The sequence below is a fragment of the Pleurodeles waltl genome, chromosome 3_1, assembly GCF_031143425.1.
Source record: "Pleurodeles waltl isolate 20211129_DDA chromosome 3_1, aPleWal1.hap1.20221129, whole genome shotgun sequence".
In the NCBI taxonomy this organism is placed as follows: domain Eukaryota; kingdom Metazoa; phylum Chordata; class Amphibia; order Caudata; family Salamandridae; genus Pleurodeles; species Pleurodeles waltl.
Window position 1 is genome coordinate 367,619,843 of NC_090440.1, and position 17,061 is coordinate 367,636,903.

Here is a 17,061-nt window from a genome sequence, read left to right on the forward strand (position 1 = left end):
GCCCTATGATACGCTACTCCTCTCACTGTGGCACCGTTGTGTTAGCTTCTTTGCGTTACAGGGTTTGGAAAATGGCTGCCTCTACTAACTGAACCCTATTTGAAGAGGCCCAATGTACATCCAAAGGCTAGATGTTTTTTGCTATGAAGCTTGAGGCCGTGAAATGCCTTTTTTCCAACATTTTGGAAACAACAACTTTAGCCATCTTCTTGCCTAGAACTAACCTATGTGCTTGGTTGCTGACCCTCTGGAGGTTATCAGGAGCACATGCTATTGCCTAGTGTTAAGCTCAACTCAAGTGAGTTGGTTAATGCTCCCTTTGCAGCGGTCTTCACAGAACGAGAATGTCACAGATTACAATCCTGACATAGCTTTTTCACCTCACCTCTGTAAGGTCGATGCAAATTAATTTTAGTGATTTTGTTAAGAATGGCACCTGCTTTGCAACATAATGAAATTGCAAAACCTCTATAATCAAATGCTATATATATAAAAAAATGAGTTATTCCCCAGCCTGCCCCAACACGCACCAGACAAAGAACCCTAGGGGAGAGGATGTGGTGTAAGGGCCAGAGCTGCCAACTTTGGAGCTGGGGAACACGGTTCGAGTCTCGGCGCTGGCTCACCTTCCTGTGATTCTGGGCTAATCACTTAATCTCCCTTTGCTCCCAAAAATGAATGTATTCTTGTGCAATGTAACCAGTGTCCATGTAAAGTGCTGAAATATCTTTGTATCAAGTCCACGCTGTATAAAACTGCAAAATAAATAAAGTGCTCCAATACCTTTGTGTCGAGTTTATGCTACATAAAACAGCAAAAAATAAATAAATCTAAAAGCCCCCGAGGACATTGCAAAGAAACAGCAAGATGTCTGACGCCAAGGAAGACGAAACAAAATACCGCCATGAGCGAAGTGGTGAGGCAAAAAATAAAATAAAAATAGTGCGCCACACTAAGGTACACGTCTGATCGTGCAATAATCCATTTAATAGGGTCAGTCTCCAATGCGGTAACAAAACAGCCTCAAGGCGGGACAAGCGTAAAACATTTACCAACGACATCCAGGGATTTTTGAAAGGCAGACCCAGCAACGAATGAAAGTGATCGGCGTGAGATGAGTGTGGTTAAAGCCCACGAATAGATTACAACATGTCGAAGAGCTTGCACGCTGCTATGTTTGACCTGAAAAGGGCTCTTTCTGGAGCAAGAGCAAGTTTTCTGCCAAATTTGGTGTAATCCCGTCCAGTGGTTTGGGCTGTACTTGTGTTTAAAACCCCTATGGGAAATTGCATGGGGAAAAGATGTTTTGGGGCCCCTTCTACCTCTTTTCTTTTTTTCTTGTTCCCCCTTGACGACCACTTGTACTTCAATACAAACTAGATGTGCATATGTTGATCAGCATAACGGATACTTCAACTGTTCTCTAGTGACACTCAGTGCTGCATGTACAAGTTTCTTCCAATACTAATAAAGAGCACACTCTGTACAACCTTCAGCTAGTTGTGTCAAAACTTCAATCTATGCACCCATGTTCGTTTGGAGCAGCATTACTCAATATTATAGCTGCAAAGACAGATTCTATCAGCAGAGGCAAAATGACACAGCACAGTTTCATCAGCGTAAGTCAAGACAAAAGCATGGCTAAACAGGATTATACAAGACCCCTTATAAGTTGCAACATCTCCCTCTTATAGTCTCCCTGAAAAGATCTATAATACATTTCTGCACATGACCATCCAGGCCAAGTCTTGCATGTGATGGGAAACATGGTGTGAATTTAAAAACTGGGCTGCAGCGTGCTTTACTGTCTGGGGTAGTCATCAGCCAACAAAGTCACCTTGGTGATTTCAAATACATGTAAAACGAGCACTCGCAAAGTCAATCGGTCTGGTCTATACAATAGCTATTGGCAACATGTTTTGCTATGTTGTACACCAGTGTGGTTGTTGTTCAGCATGGCTAAAAACTGATGGTGTGGAGTGTTGTACAATACAGTATTGTAGAGGGGATTTGTTGGTGCAGTGTCGTTGAGTGGCTTGGGTGAGTGGAGGGTTTTAGAGTTGAGTAGAGGGGAGTAGAGTTTAGTGGCAGAGTGTTGTAGACTGCAGTGGCGTAGAGTAGAGTGGCATATACTGGAGTGGGGTAGAATAGTGTGGTTTGGGGTGGACTGAGGTAGTGGGATGGACTGAATTGGAGTAGAGCGGGTGGAATGGATTGGCGTACAGTGGGGTGGATTGGAGTGGGTGGACTGGATAGGGTCACTTCGATTTGAGTGGTGTGGATTGAAATGGGGTGAGAAGGACTGGACTGGGGTAGACTGGAGTGGGGTGGATTTGAGTGGGGTGAGGTGGATTAGATTGGATTGGGGTGAGTGGATTGCAGTGATAGGGTTGGGGTGGATTGGATTACAGTAGGCTGGAGTGGCGTGGACTGGCTAGAGTGGGATGGATTAGAATGGACTGGACTGGAGGGGTACGAATGGTTTGGAGATGGGCTAATTGGACTGGAGTGGAATGGATTGGGCAGGAGTGGAGGGGACTGGAGTCGGGTGGATTGGTTTGGAGTCAGGTGGATTGAAAAGGGGTGGAGGACTGGAGTGGGGTGGTCTGGATGGACTAGACTGAGTGGTGTGAACTGACCTGGGGTGGGATGGATTGGAGCACAATGAGTTGGATTGGATTGGAGTGGGGTAGATTGGAGAAGGGTAGACTGAATGGGGTGTACTATGAAGGGTGGACTGGATTAGATTTGGGTGGATTAAAATAGGATTGAGGGGTGGACTAGAGTGGGGTGGGTTGGGTGGACTGGAGTTGGGCAGGGTGCAGTGGAATTGGTTGGATTGGGGTGGGGTGAAATGGACTGAGTGGTGTGGACTGGATTGGTGTGGGGTGAGGTGGAGTGGAGAGAATTGGATTGCAGTGGAATGGATTGTAGTAAGGTAAATTGGATTAAGTGGGGTGGATTAGTCGATCAGACTGGGGAGGACTAAATTGGGTGTGGTGGGTGCATTGGATTGGAGTGGAGTGGACTGTATTGTAGTAGTGTGGACTGGATTGCGGTGGACTGGTGTGGGTGAGGGAATTGGAGAGGAGTGGGGTGGACTGGATTGGAGTGGGGTGGATTTGAATGGGGCGGAATGGACTGGATTAGAACGGAGTGGATAGGAGTGGGGTGAATAATGGTGGATTGGACTGGAGTTGGGTGGATTAAGGTGAATTGAATTGATCTGGAGTGGAATGGATTAAAGTGAATTGGATTGGATGGATTGGACTGGGGTGGGTAGGATTAGTTTGACGTTGACTGGAGTGGGGTGGAGTGGATTTGGGCAGGTGGATCGGGTTGGATTGGACTGGCGGGTGGATTGTAGTGGGGCAGATTGTGGTGGGGTGAATTGTTTTGCATTTGAGTGGGGCAGATTAGAATAGGGTGGACAGTTGTGGATTGGAGTGGGGCAGGTTGAAGTGGGGTGAAATGTTTTGGATTGGAGTGGGGCAGACTATTTTGGAGTGGAGTAGATTGTTTTGGGTTGGCGCGGGGCAGGTTGTTTTAGGTTGGAGTAGACTGTTTTAGATTACAGTGGGGCAGATTAGAGTGGGGCAGAATGTTTTGGATTTGAGTGGGGCAGGTTGTTTTGGATTGGAGCAAGCAGATTGTTTTGAACTGGAGTGGGGCAGATTGTTTTGGATTGCAGCAGGTAGAGTTGAATGGGGCAGATTGTTTTGGATTGGAGCCGGGCAGATTATTTTGGATTGGAGTAGGACAGTATTTTGTATTAGAGTAGGGCAAACTGTTTTGGCTTGGAGTGGGGCAGATTTCATTGGATTGGAGGGAGACAGATTGTTTTCGATTGTAGTGGGGCAGATTGTTGAGGTTACGATTGTTCTGGATTGACGTAGGGGAGAATTCAGTGGTGCAGACTAGAGTGGGGACGACTGTTTTGGATTGGCGAGGGGCAGATTGTTTTGAATTGGGGTGGGGCACATTGGTTTGGAGTGGAACAGATTGATTTGGAGTGGAGCAGATTGTTTTGGGTTGGAGTGGACTCGATTGTTTTGGTTTGAAGTGCGACAGGTTGTTTTAGGTTACAGAGGGTAGATTGTTTTGGAATGGAGTGAGGCAGATTGTTTTGGATTGGAGTGGGACAGATTGTTTTGGGTTTCAGTGAAGTAGATTGTTTGTTTTGCTTTGGAGTAGGAAAGGTTGTTTTAGGTTGGAGTCGATTGTTTTGGATTGGAGTGGGGCAGATTGTTTTGGGTTGGGACGAAGCAGATTGTATTGGGTTGGAGTGGGGCAAATTGTTTGGAACTGGAGTGGGGCAGATTGTTTTGGATTAGAGTTGGGCAGATTGTTCTGGATTGGAGTGGGGCAGATCGGAGAGAAGCTGATTGTTTTGGATTGGAGTGGGGCAGATTGATGTGGGTTGTTTTGTTTTGGAGGGGAAACAGGTTTTTTTTAGGTTAGAGTGGGGTAGATTGTTTTGGATATCAGTGGGCAGATTGTTTTAGATTTGAGTGAAGCCAAATGATTTAGATTGAAGTGGGTCAGATTGGAGTGGATTGGAGTTGGGCAGGTTAGAGTAGAGCGAATAGTTTTGCATTGGAGTGCGGCAAAATGGATTGGGAAAGATTGTTTTGGATTGAATTTGGGCAGATTGTTTTGGATTGCAGTGGGGCAGAATGGAGTGGGACAGATTGTTTTGGATTGAAGTGGGGCAGACTGGAGTGGATCCAATAGTTTTGGATTAGAGTGGTGAGACTGGAGTGAGGCTGAATGTTTTGGATTGGAGAAGGGCAGATTGTTTTAGGCTGGAGTGGAGCAGATTGTTGTCGATTTGATTGGGGCATATAGTTTTGGATTAGGACAGACTTTTGGATTGGAGAGGGGCAGACTGATTTGGATTGAAGTGGGGCAGATTGTTTTGGATTGGGGAGGGGCACATTGTTTTGGGTTGGAATGGGGCAGAATGTTTTGTGTTGGAGTGGGGGCAGATTGTTTTGGATTGGAGTGGGGGCAGATTGTTGTGGATTGGAGTGGAGCAGATTGTTTTGGGTTGGAGAGGGGCACATTGTTTTGGGTTGGAGTGGGGGAGGATTGTTTTGGGTTGGAGTGGGGGAGGATTGTTTTGGGTTGGAGTGGGGGAGGATTGTTTTGGGCTGGAGTGGGGGAGGATTGTTTTGGGCTGGAGTGGGGGAGGATTGTTTTGGGCTGGAGTGGGGACAGATTGTTTTGGGCTGGAGTGGGGACAGATTGTTTTGGGCTGGAGTGGGGGCAGATTGTTTTGGATTGGAGTGGGGGCAGATTGTTTTGGATTGGAGTGGGGGCAGATTGTTTTGGATTGGAGTGGGGGCAGATTGTTTTGGATTGGAGTGGGGGCAGATTGTTTTGGATTGGAGTGGTGGCAGATTGTTTTGGATTGGAGTGGTGGCAGATTGTTTTGGATTGGAGTGGGGGCAGATTGTTTTGGATTGGAGTGGGGGCAGATTGTTTTGGATTGGAGTGGGGGCAGATTGTTTTGGACTGGAGTGGGGGCAGATTGTTTTGGACTGGAGTGGAGGCAGATTGTTTTGGATTGGAGTGAGGCCAGACTGTTTTGGATTGGAGTGAGGCCAGACTGTTTTGGATTGGAGTGAGGCCAGACTGTTTTGGATTGGAGTGAGGCCAGACTGTTTTGGATTGGAGTGAGGCAGACTGTTGTGGATTGGAGTGAGGCAGACTGTTGTGGATTGGAGTGAGGCAGACTGTTGTGGATTGGAGTGAGGCAGACTGTTGTGGATTGGAGTGAGGCAGACTGTTGTGGATTGGAGTGAGGCAGACTGTTGTGGATTGGAGTGAGGCAGACTGTTGTGGATTGGAGTGAGGCAGACTGTTGTGGATTGGAGTGAGGCAGACTGTTGTGGATTGGAGTGAGGCAGACTGTTGTGGATTGGAGTGAGGCAGACTGTTGTGGATTGGAGTGAGGCAGACTGTTGTGGATTGGAGTGAGGCAGACTGTTGTGGATTGGAGTGAGGCAGACTGTTGTGGATTGGAGTGAGGCAGACTGTTGTGGATTGGAGTAAGGCAGACTGTTGTGGATTGGAGTAAGGCAGACTGTTGTGGATTGGAGTAAGGCAGACTGTTTTGGATTGGAGTGAGGCTGATTGTTTTGGATTGGAGTGGGGCACATTGTTTTGGGTTGGAGTGGGGCACATTGTTTTGGGTTGGAGTGGGGCACATTGTTTTGGGTTGGAGTGGGGCACATTGTTTTGGGTTGGAGTGGAGCTTATTGGTTTGGGTTGGAGTGGGGCAGATTGTTTTGGGTTAGAGTGGAGTAGACTGTTTTGGGTTGGAGTGGAGTAGATCGTTTTGGGTTGGAGTGGACTAGACTGTTTTGGGTTGGAGTGTGTTAGATTGTTTTGTTTTGGAGTGAGACAGGTTGTTTTATGTTCGAGTGGAGTAGATTGTTTTAGATTTCAGTGGGGCAGATTGTTTTCGATTGGAGTGGGGCAGATTGTTTTCGATTAGAGTGGGGCAGATTGTTTTCGATTAGAGTGGGGCAGATTGTTTTCGATTAGAGTGGGGCAGATTGTTTTCGATTAGAGTGGGGCAGATTGTTTTCGATTAGAGTGGGGCAGATTGTTTTGGATTAGAGAGCGGCTGATTTTTTGTATTAGAGTGGGGCAGATTTTTTGGGATTAGAGAGGGATAGATTGATTTGGGTTGGAGTGGAGTAGATCAGTTTGTTTTGGGGTGGGACGGGATGTATTATGTTAGAATCCATTGTTTTTTTTTTAAATGGGGCAGATTGTTTTGGTTTGGAGTTAAGTAGATACTATTAGGATGGAGTGGGCAGATTGTTTTAGTTGGCAGTTGATCGTTTTGGATTGGAGTGGGGCAGATTGTTTTGGATTGGAGTGGGGCAGATTGTTTTGGATTGGAGTGGGGCAGATTGTTTTGGAGTGGGACCTTTTTTTTTAGGCTAGAGTGGGGAGATTGTTTTGGATGTCAATGGGGCAGACTGCTTTGCATTTGGAGCGGGGCAGATTGTTTCGGATTTGAGTGGAGCCAAATGTTTTGGATTGGAGTGGGGAAGATTGTTTTGGATTGGAGTGGGGAAGAATGTTTTACATTGGAGTGGGGTGGTTTGCTTTAGACTGAAGTGGAGTAGATTGTTTTGGATTAAAATGGGGCAGACTTGAGTGGGACAGATTATTTTGGATGGAGTTGGGCAGACTGGAGTGGGGCCAATAGTTTTGGATTGGAGTGGGGCAGAATAGAGTGGGGCAGATTGTTTTGGATTGAAGTAGGGGGCAGACTGTTTTGAATTTAAGTGGGGCAGACTGGAGTGGGACAGATTGTTTTGGATTGGAGCTGCGCAGAGTGGAGTGGGTCCAATAGTTTTTTCTTAAAGTGGGGCAGACTAAAGTGGGGAAAATTGTTTTGGAGTGGACTGCGGCAGATTATTTTGGGCAGGAGCGTGGCAGACTGTTTTGGGCTGCAGTGGAGCAGATTGATTTTCAATGGAGTGGGGCAGACTGTTTTGGATTGGAGTGGGGCAGATTGGTTTGGTTTGGAGTGAGGTAGAATGGAGTGGGTCACATTGTTTTGGAGTGGAGTGGGGCCGACTGTTTTGGAGTGGAGTGGGGCAGATTGGTTTGGTTTGGAGTGAGGTAGAATGGAGTGGGTCACATTGTCTTGGAGTTGAGGGGGCCAGGCTGTTTTGGACTGGAGTGGGGCAGGTTGTTTCAAACTGGAATGAAGCAGATTGTTTTGAATTACAGTGGGGTAGAATGTTTTAGATTGGAGATTGTTTAGGAGTGGATTGGGGAAGAATGTTTTGGAGTGGGGTGATTGTTTTGGATTAGACTGGGGCAGATTGATTTGGACTGGAGTGGGGCAGGTTTAGACTAGAGAGGGGCATATTCGTTTGGAGTAGAGTATATTGTTTTAGAGTAGGGCAGACTGGTTTGTATTGGAGTGGGGCAGATTGCTTTGTATTGGAGTGGGGTAGACTGTTTTGGACTGGAGTGGGGCAGATTTAGACTGGAGAGGGGCAGATTGGTTTGGATTGGAGTGGCATGAGGGGAGATTAGAGTGGGGCAGGTTGTTTTGGATTGGAGTGGGGCAGGTTGTTTTGGACTGGAGTGGGGCAGGTTGTTTTGGACTGGAGTGGGGCAGGTTGTTTTGGACTGGAGTGGGGCAGACTATTTTGGATTGGAGTGGGGCAGACTATTTTGGATTGGAGTGGGGCAGACTATTTTGGATTGGAGTGGGGCAGACTATTTTGGATTGGAGTGGGGCAGACTATTTTGGATTGGAGTGGGGCAGACTATTTTGGATTGGAGTGGGGCAGACTATTTTGGAGTGGAGTAGATTGTTTTGGGTTGGCGTGGGGCAGGTTGTTTTAGGTTGGAGTAGACTGTTTTAGATTACAGTGGGGCAGAATGTTTTGGACTGGAGTGGGGCAGATTGTTCTGGTTTGGAGTGAAGCAGATTGTTTTGGATTATATTGGGGTAGATTGTTTTATATTAGAGTGGGCAGATTGATAAGGATTGGAGTGGCGCAGAATGTTTTGGAGGGGGCGATTGTTTTGGATTGGACTGGGGCACATTGATTTGGACTGATGTGGGGCAGATTTAGACTGGCGAGGGGCAGATTTGTCTGGAGTAGAGTATATTGTTTTATAGTGGGGCTGATTGGTTTGGGTTGAAGTTGGCAGATTGGTTTGGATTGGAGTGGGGCAGACTGCTGTGGATTGGAGTGGGGTAGATTGCTTTGGAGTGGGGCAGATTGGTTTGGAGTAGAGCATATTGTTTTAGAGTGTGGCACATTGCTTTGGATTGGAGTGGGGCAGATTGCTTTGGGATTGGAGTGGGGGAGATTGGAGTGGGGCAGATGGGTTTGGATTGGAAAAGGGCAGATTGCTTTGGATTGGAGTGGGGCAGATTGCTTTGGATTGGAGTGGGGGAGATTCTTTTGGACTGGAGTGGAGCAGACTGTTTTGGATTGGAGTGAGGAAGATTGTTTTGGGTCTGAGTGAGTAGATTGTTTTGGATTGGAGTGGGGCAGATTGTTTGGAGGGGTGAAGGTTGTTGTTGACTGGAGTTTGGCAGATTGGAGTGAGCCGATTGTTTGGACTGGAGAGGGGCCAATTGTTTTGGATTGGAATGAGGCAGATTATTTTGGATTGGAGTGGGGAGATTGTTTTAGGTTAGAGTGGGGCCAATTGTTTAGGACTGGATTGGGGCACACTGGTTTGGATTTGAGTGAGACAGATTGGAGTGGGACAGGTTGTTTTAGGTTAGAGTGGGGTAGATTGTTTTGGATGGCATTGGGGCAGATGGTTTTAGATTTGAGTGGGGCAGATTGTTTTGGATTTGAGTGGAGCCAAATGTTTTGAATTGGAGTGGGGCAAATTATTTTGGACTGGAGTGGGCCAGATTTTTTCAGATTGGAGTGAGGCAGAGTGTTTTGGATTGAAGTGGGACACACTGGCGTGGGGCAGGTTGGTTTGGAGTAGGGCAGAATGGTTGGGATTGGACTGTCTTGGACTGAAGTGGGGCAAACTGTTTTGAAATGAAGTGGGGCAGACTGTTTCGGAGTGGGGCAGATTGCTTGGGATTGGAGTGAGGTTTTGCCAAGCTTTCAGTTTGCATACCAATAAAAGTTTAAAAGACAAAATAGTACCTCAGTCATGTCGGGAGCACAGGACAGGTACTGTTTAAGTTGAATCAATCAGTGCTTGGTCCCTACTCTGCAGAGAGGAAGGAAAATGATCCCGGGCTTGCAGTGACGAATTACGAGGCTGTAAAAAAAGAGTGCCTGACAAGCCAATAAACTGTAAACATCGGGCGGACTCCAAGCCCTTTTTTGTTAACATAAGTGTCTCAAAAGCGAGACACATGCACTAGTGCATGTTCTCGCAGGCTCGCCGTTAAAAATAAAAGCTGAATTTTAGTGAACCGGTGGCGTGGTATTGCAAATGGTATGAAATACGATAGCACATGTGGTCGTTACTGCGAGACAGGTGCTTAGTGGTGGGATTTGGGACATGAAAAACACATGGTTATTTCTTTGCCATGGACAAATAAGTCGGGAAGAGAGTAGAGAGATTGTTGCAGAGTACAGCACTGCACAGGAATCCACATTTGGTTCAGCAGTTTACCTGTTTAAGGTGTTACAATGTTATGGTTTAAAGTTATGACCATTAATTCTGACTCCTTTTCAATGTCTATACCCTCTTAGGGGGTCTGACTTTAGCAGGATCATCCCTACCATAAATATTTACTCACTGAAGCCAAAGAGGAGCAAACTGCAGTAGCAAAAGGAATGTCCGATTTACAGAATGAGTTTCTGTAAAATGTGTGAATCTCATATTAAGGCCATTTAATTTAAGAAAATACTTATTATTTATATATTTATGTTTTTAAATTCCCAATTCTACATCCTACCGTACAACCTCCCAAATTAGAAGCTTAGAATCTCCCTCCTCACAATCGCCTCAGTCATATATGTGAGTTAGAGATTTCAGCCTCTATTCTACCTTATAAAATGACTTGCTTGCTTTCCAACAGACACCAGTTTGTTCATATGAGCAGTTCACAAAAGATCCCAGTCACCTGCGAGCCCCCTAAGGTTCCATACTGACTCCTGTCATCTTCAACCTTTTCATGGAACTCCTTGATCCTCTACCAACAGATAACAGCATCAAGATTAACCAATATGCTAATGATACACAAATCTACTTGAAAGCCTTCTCTGCTTCATACATTAAATGCCACAAGCATTGCTCGCACATCATCCAGACTTGGATGTCCAGCACCTACCAGCTCAATCCTACCAAGAAATAAATGTTGTTATTTGCCAAGAACAATAAACAAGGTACAGTACTAAGCTAGCTCAATGACATGAAGCTTGGCAGCTTCGATTCCTAAATTTGCTGATTGCCAAGTCACTTGGAATCACTTTGAACACCAACTTCACCCTCAAAGAATACATTACCAAAACAACAAAGTCAGCATAGTACCTGCTCTCTCTTCTAAAGAAAGTCAAACACTTTTTTCTAGAAAGTGACCTGAAAACTGCTGTTCAAGTCCTAGAACTCTTTCTTCAGGATGATGGTAATACTACTACTGCATGGCCTTCCAGACTCAACACTCGCACCCCCTTAAGGGCATCCTATATGCCACAACATGTCAGTCACAGCCTAAAGAAATAAATTTGCTCTTCTTGCCGGCCCATATCATCTTCAAAACCAGCTGTATCATTTGCAAAGCTCTCACAATCAGCACCCCTGTTCAACGTGCCCACAAGTTTACCACCTATGGTGGATCTTGGTGCATACAGGAGACTAAGAAGTTTAAAAAAGAAAAACACAAGACAGCAGGCCTTTTTGATAAATACACCTAGGATCTGGAACCACCTTTGATCTTATTTGTTAACTTTATGCTTGTCTTTAATCATGAACAGTGCTCCACTACTTTTTGGCCAGGCTTATGCTATAATGATATTATACGTATTCATACATACTCACTAGAACTAAGAAGAGTTCCTTTGCCAGATCTCTTCTGGTTCATGGACTGCCATGTTTAAGTACATTTCGGCTTATGCTAGGAATTTTTTTTTTTCTTTTTAGTTTTAGTAGAACTAATCTTTCACAGTTAGTAAAAGGATGGCAGTGTTTCTTAAGTTACTCTTCCATTAACGGCATCTAACACATCAGACCTCAGATGTATACTACAATAGAGTGCCAATAAACTAGTGTAATGTCAGAGGTGAGTTGCAAACTAGCACTAACGTGATCTCAGAATCTAAAGGACAATATCAATGTCAAAAAAATAACTTGTGCCCTTTGAAATGTGATCATGGTAACATTTAAAACTGTTGTTTGAAAAAAGGAAGACAGTAGCACAAAACAGAATAAAGGACTCTTAATAGAACCTCTAGATTCTCAGTATATGTACATGATGAAAAAAGTAGCTGTGTCACAGTCAGCTGGCACTGCAATAACTACTAAGCCTGGTTTTTGGGTGTCCTTTCAGCTGCATCCAGCCACTAAAAAGTTTGATTAGAAAAATAACTAAACAGCTTTAAGAATTTTAAACAGGATAAAGAGTTAAGCAAACAAGTTGAATATCTTGGGAAAACAGAATCAAGAAAGGATGAAATAGTGATGCATTTAGTTTTCAGTTCTTACACAAAAGAACCATAAATGATTGCGTTAAATATTTTACACATTTCTTTCAAATGGTCCAAAACAAAGTGCGATAAAGAGAGAACATTGAAACATAACTTACATGAGATGGGCACTGCTTCACTACTTCCTCTTTGAGGTGGAATTACTTTAGCATGTGTTGTGTACATTGGATAACAAAGCAACCAGCTCTCATAACCACCTTCTAAAACTAGGGGTTCGCTCTGCAGTATCGTTTTACTTTCCCACTGCAAAAAAGAAAATACATGTTTGAATATAACATAAGTATATAATTATCTTGACTGAATGATTAGTTACCTTGTATCTCTTAAACAGACCAAATTGAATGAACATTATTAATTTTCTGAGAGAAGTCACCCCCAAGAACTTTCAACCATTCTGGACATTACTCTCTCATTCACTCCACATGTTGGACAATGTGACCGTGAGTGTAAAACCCATGACATTCTAAATACTAGCAACATGAGATGTTCACACCACAATGACATGCTTTACCCTTACATCTACTGCCACCCACAAATCATATTGATGTCTCCTCTACCCACAGCTTGTCTTATTTTACATTTGACTCAAACAGATCAAATATCGTTGAATTTCAGGAGGCCAAAAACATACTCTGACTTATGCACTACAGCAGTACTGCTGGAAGGGGCAATAGGGGTCGACTGGGTATAGCACAAAGGTGCAGCTTGGTCGCATTCTGGGATGGGCTGAGGCCTCTGATATACTGATAGATAAACATGCTGGGTGGGACCAATGGGTTGTGGTGCGGCCTGTGAATATGTTGCACACCGGCACTGGGATATAATTAGGGGTTAAGCAGCAACTTTGCTCATTTTTGCTGACATTTGCAGATGCCTGTCAGTATAGAGATGCATTTAAGCAAAAATGCAGGTCATCCTACAGGTACACTGATCATGTAGATGCTAGGGGCTGCAATAATAAAGTTGTTCTAGATCCTCCTATCCATAAAAGATTTCTCTAACCATGCATAAGGCAGATAATGCAGTCATTAGACACATTATGCCAGAGATAACTACAGACTTTCATCACAATATGGACAACCTGATGAGTTACCAAGGCTATGTCTAAGAAGAGGACTCTATAGCTCCTCCATGATCCACCCCACTTCAGCCACTGCACTACCTCACAGAAACAAATGCACCGATTATAGTGCCAGCTGAAGTTCAGAGTACTATCAACAATTTATTTTCTCAGTTTCAGATGACTGTGACCCACAAACTCTCGCCCCCAAAAGAAAACACCTACTAAAAAGGAACCATTCTGTGAATGAGATTTCCAATTTCAATGCTAGAATATAATAATTGAGGATAAAGGTATTTTCAAGTTCAATTCTGTATATTAAAGGTTTACACATACACCTGCTTACAGCCGTCAGTGACCAGGCATAGTTAACCCGTCTAGTTGCCGAGGCCATAACAGACCCACCAAGTTCCCCCCGCCCACACCCAATTCAAACCGGAAACAGGGTATCACGCTCATGCAGGCTGTGTATTAGAGACACAACAAACTAGTGAACCTGTTGGCTTACAGAATGAGACATATTTAGGGGTCTGTAACTGAAGGAGTCTCAAATATCTTGGACATATTAACTCATGAAGGAGGACAGCAGGGAAATAAGAGGGTCCCACAGTTTCTGAAGAGAGGCCAGAGACAACTTGAGGGACAGTGTAATTTTCTCCAAGCCCAGAGTATGCCACAACTGGTCCATCCACATTTTGTGAGATGGAACGGTTTGTATCTTGGGGCACTCCCAAGAAATGTGGAGCAGGGACCCTGCCTGTCCACAGTGTCTCCAGCACGCGGGGCTACACCTGGAGTTCCCCCTATGCAGTCTGGAGAGTGTGAGGTACCAGTATGCTGTGCTCGTCGTGGCCGTTTCTATACTAGCCATGTTGATGGCTGCATGTCTTGTGCGGTAGTAGAGATCTCCCCATTCCTCTTCAGTAAGTGTTCTGCCCAGTTCCTTCTCCCCACCGTTTCTGACTGGGAGCTTTAGCGGGTGGTGGTGGTGGAGAGAGTAAACTGCAGAGTTCAGACACTAGTTTGCAGTCGTCTCTTTTCAGAATGAGACATTTTCAAATTCGGTCAAGGGGCATCCTGCTCCTTGCTGAATCATACTTTGGGAGACCCAGTGCCTAATCTCGAGGTAACGGAGTCTCTCAGACTCTACCAGGCCTAGGTGTTGTGTCAGTCGCTCAAAGGCCATAATGCCCTCTTTGTCGAAGAGGTGGGCGATCAAGCGGCAATCAGCCCCCAGCTAGCGTTGGAATGCTGCCTCATACAGCCCCAGAGTAAAGTCTGTAGTCCCGCAGATAAGCGTTAAGGGGATGGGAAGGACGTCAAACCCTTGCCTGTGGAGACCGCATCCCAGACCTTCATTTTTGGTTGTGTGATGGCAGAGGAATAAAGTCCCCAGGCCCGCTGCTGTTGGGGCAGGAATGGTATTTTCCACAGTTGGGTACCAGCAATGGCCAGGTCCACAAAGAGCTAGTGTTTCTCTAACTCTGGTTGGAGCCATTCGACCAGATAGCGCAATTAAGCTGCTTGATAGTATTGTGGGATTCCCAAGCCTCCATCCTGGGGGTGGATGATAGCTCTGGCCCCTACTCATACAGGGACATAACCCTAACCAGAAGAATCCCTGTATGTAGTTCTGGGGGTGGGAAATCATGCGTGGTGGGGGCGAAACAGGAAGAGCCTGGAAGAGGAATAGAATACGTGGGAGGATCACCATCTTTATCACCGCAATCATACCCAGCCACAAAGGCGGTACGAACGCCAGGCCTTAAGGGTCGCAGTAGTTTGCTTGAGTAGGGTATTATAGTTACAGAGTGCCATGGACTCTGCTGTTTTGGCCAGCTCTATGCCCAAATATGAGACTGAATCATTCTGCCACTGAAATCAAAAACGTTGTGCCAATGTGACTATCTCCCCCTTTGGAGCTGTAAGATTGAGGGCCTAAGATTTGCTGACATTCACCAGGAAGCCCAACGCTTCCCCAAAGCATCTGAGCTCCTCGAGGAGGGCCATAACAGGGCTATACACATCATCGTCACATCATCGATGTATAGGCTAAAGATATTTTTAGAGAGTACATTGCAATCCTGTGTGCGCTAACTCTGCAGATTACTTGTAGGTGGACGTAGAATTAGAAGACAACTCTTCCGGTAATCCGACTGAAAAGTGTGTTCATGAGACAGCAGCAATAAAAATACATTATTCAGACCTAGACCAGGCGGCACTTAGATATAATACAATTACGCCAGTAAATGGTGAAAGATTTTCAAACGCTAGCCTTTGGACTCGAGGAAGGGAAGGGCTGCTGTGAATTTATAAGCAAGAAATGTTTACCAGATACCTGGTTTGATGACATCAGCGCAGCAGTGTACAGTTATCAAGCCATTTCAGCTCACTAGCTTCAGAGCTTATCAGTCAAAGACAGGCTGGTTAAAGCTCTATGGACTGCAAAAATGGAGCCGGGGCAGCGCTCCCAACTTTAACATTGTTCCAGCGTGGGACAAGTGTGCCGCTCTCATCTACAATGGGAGACATTCATTTCAGATTCATGGTCACGTATCTGTTGGATGTTGTAGAATGGGGTAAAAGCTGGAGTTCTGTGCACCCTATTCTTACACTCTTCTTGTACTCTTGTTCTTGTGCTCCTTCAAATGATTTAGCCCTCTAATCCAAGCATTAGGTCAATACTGTGGAAGGGGATTCAAGGACTGGAGAAGACAAGAGATGATCCTGTTTGATGACCAAGTTCAAGCACAAGAGACCGGCTATTTTTGGTTCTGAAGGCATCAGGTGGATTTTGCCTCTTCATTAATGTCAAGGGTGTCAATCTACTTACAGAGTAAAAATGCATCAAGATGAATACCCTTCAGAAGAGAATTCATAAGGCAGCTCCAGTGAATTTACTAGCCTTCCTAGACTTGGGTGATTAGTACAGCCATATAATTTTCCATTGGTTCAAAAGGGGATTCCGAGAACTACCAAACAACTATTTTGCTTTTTATGTAGGGTTTTTACAAAGATGCTAAGTAGTGGTGTGTTGCTCAGCCTTCCTTCAGCCCCAGCGAGGTCTCCTCTTCAGGTCCAGGCAGACATGGTAAGCTTGATACAACTCATCACCAGTAGAACAATGGTATAGTGAGCTCATGATCACTGACTGAATTTCCTCTCCTCCTATTCGGTGAGGAAGGCACAGCAGTGTTTGTGGTGCGTTGGGTGTGGCTTTATCTAGGACACTAAATGTGTTACATGCCATCTTGAAGTCCAAGCAGTCAAGGGTTCAACAGAGCTCAGTTCTCACATTCTCCAGGTCCAGTGTAGGGCAATGAGACTGACTGGAGTTAGGTCTGCCTAGATCTTCTTCAGAACTCAAGATAGGACAAGCTTACTGAGGTTCGTCTTTCCATTCCATCAAGAATGTGTCTCTTAATGAGTGCTTTGTAGGAAAACCCATTGTCATCAAAGAGGATGATGCCCATATAACCCCCAATCCTTGGGCAGATAACTATTACACAACTCAAACAAAGTAGGTAAGGGGATAAATTCAGTATAATGGTATCAACAATGATACCTTGAATTATCATTGGAAAACACATTTTCTCCAATGTACAAGTCTCTTAATGAGTGCTGTGTAGAAAAACCCATTGTCATCAAAGAGAATGATGCCCATATAGCCCCCAATCCTTGGGCAGATAACTATTACACAAATCAAACAAAATAGGTAAGGGGGATATATTCAGTATAATTTTATCAACAATGATGCCTGAATTATCATTGAAAAACACATTTTGTCTTATGTATGAATTGCTATTCTACTTTTCTGAACATCCC

At 44.9% G+C, this 17,061-nt stretch overlaps 1 protein-coding gene across 1 annotated transcript in view; it reads right to left on the reverse strand.

Moving 5' to 3' along the window:
- USP8 (ubiquitin specific peptidase 8) overlaps window positions 1-17,061 on the reverse strand; it is a 488,166-nt gene that overhangs the window by 242,816 nt on the left and 228,289 nt on the right. The window contains exon 8 of the mRNA XM_069222544.1: window positions 12,275-12,419. Within this exon, the coding sequence (XP_069078645.1) occupies window positions 12,275-12,419 (145 nt within the window). The remainder of the gene's footprint in view (window positions 1-12,274; window positions 12,420-17,061) is intronic.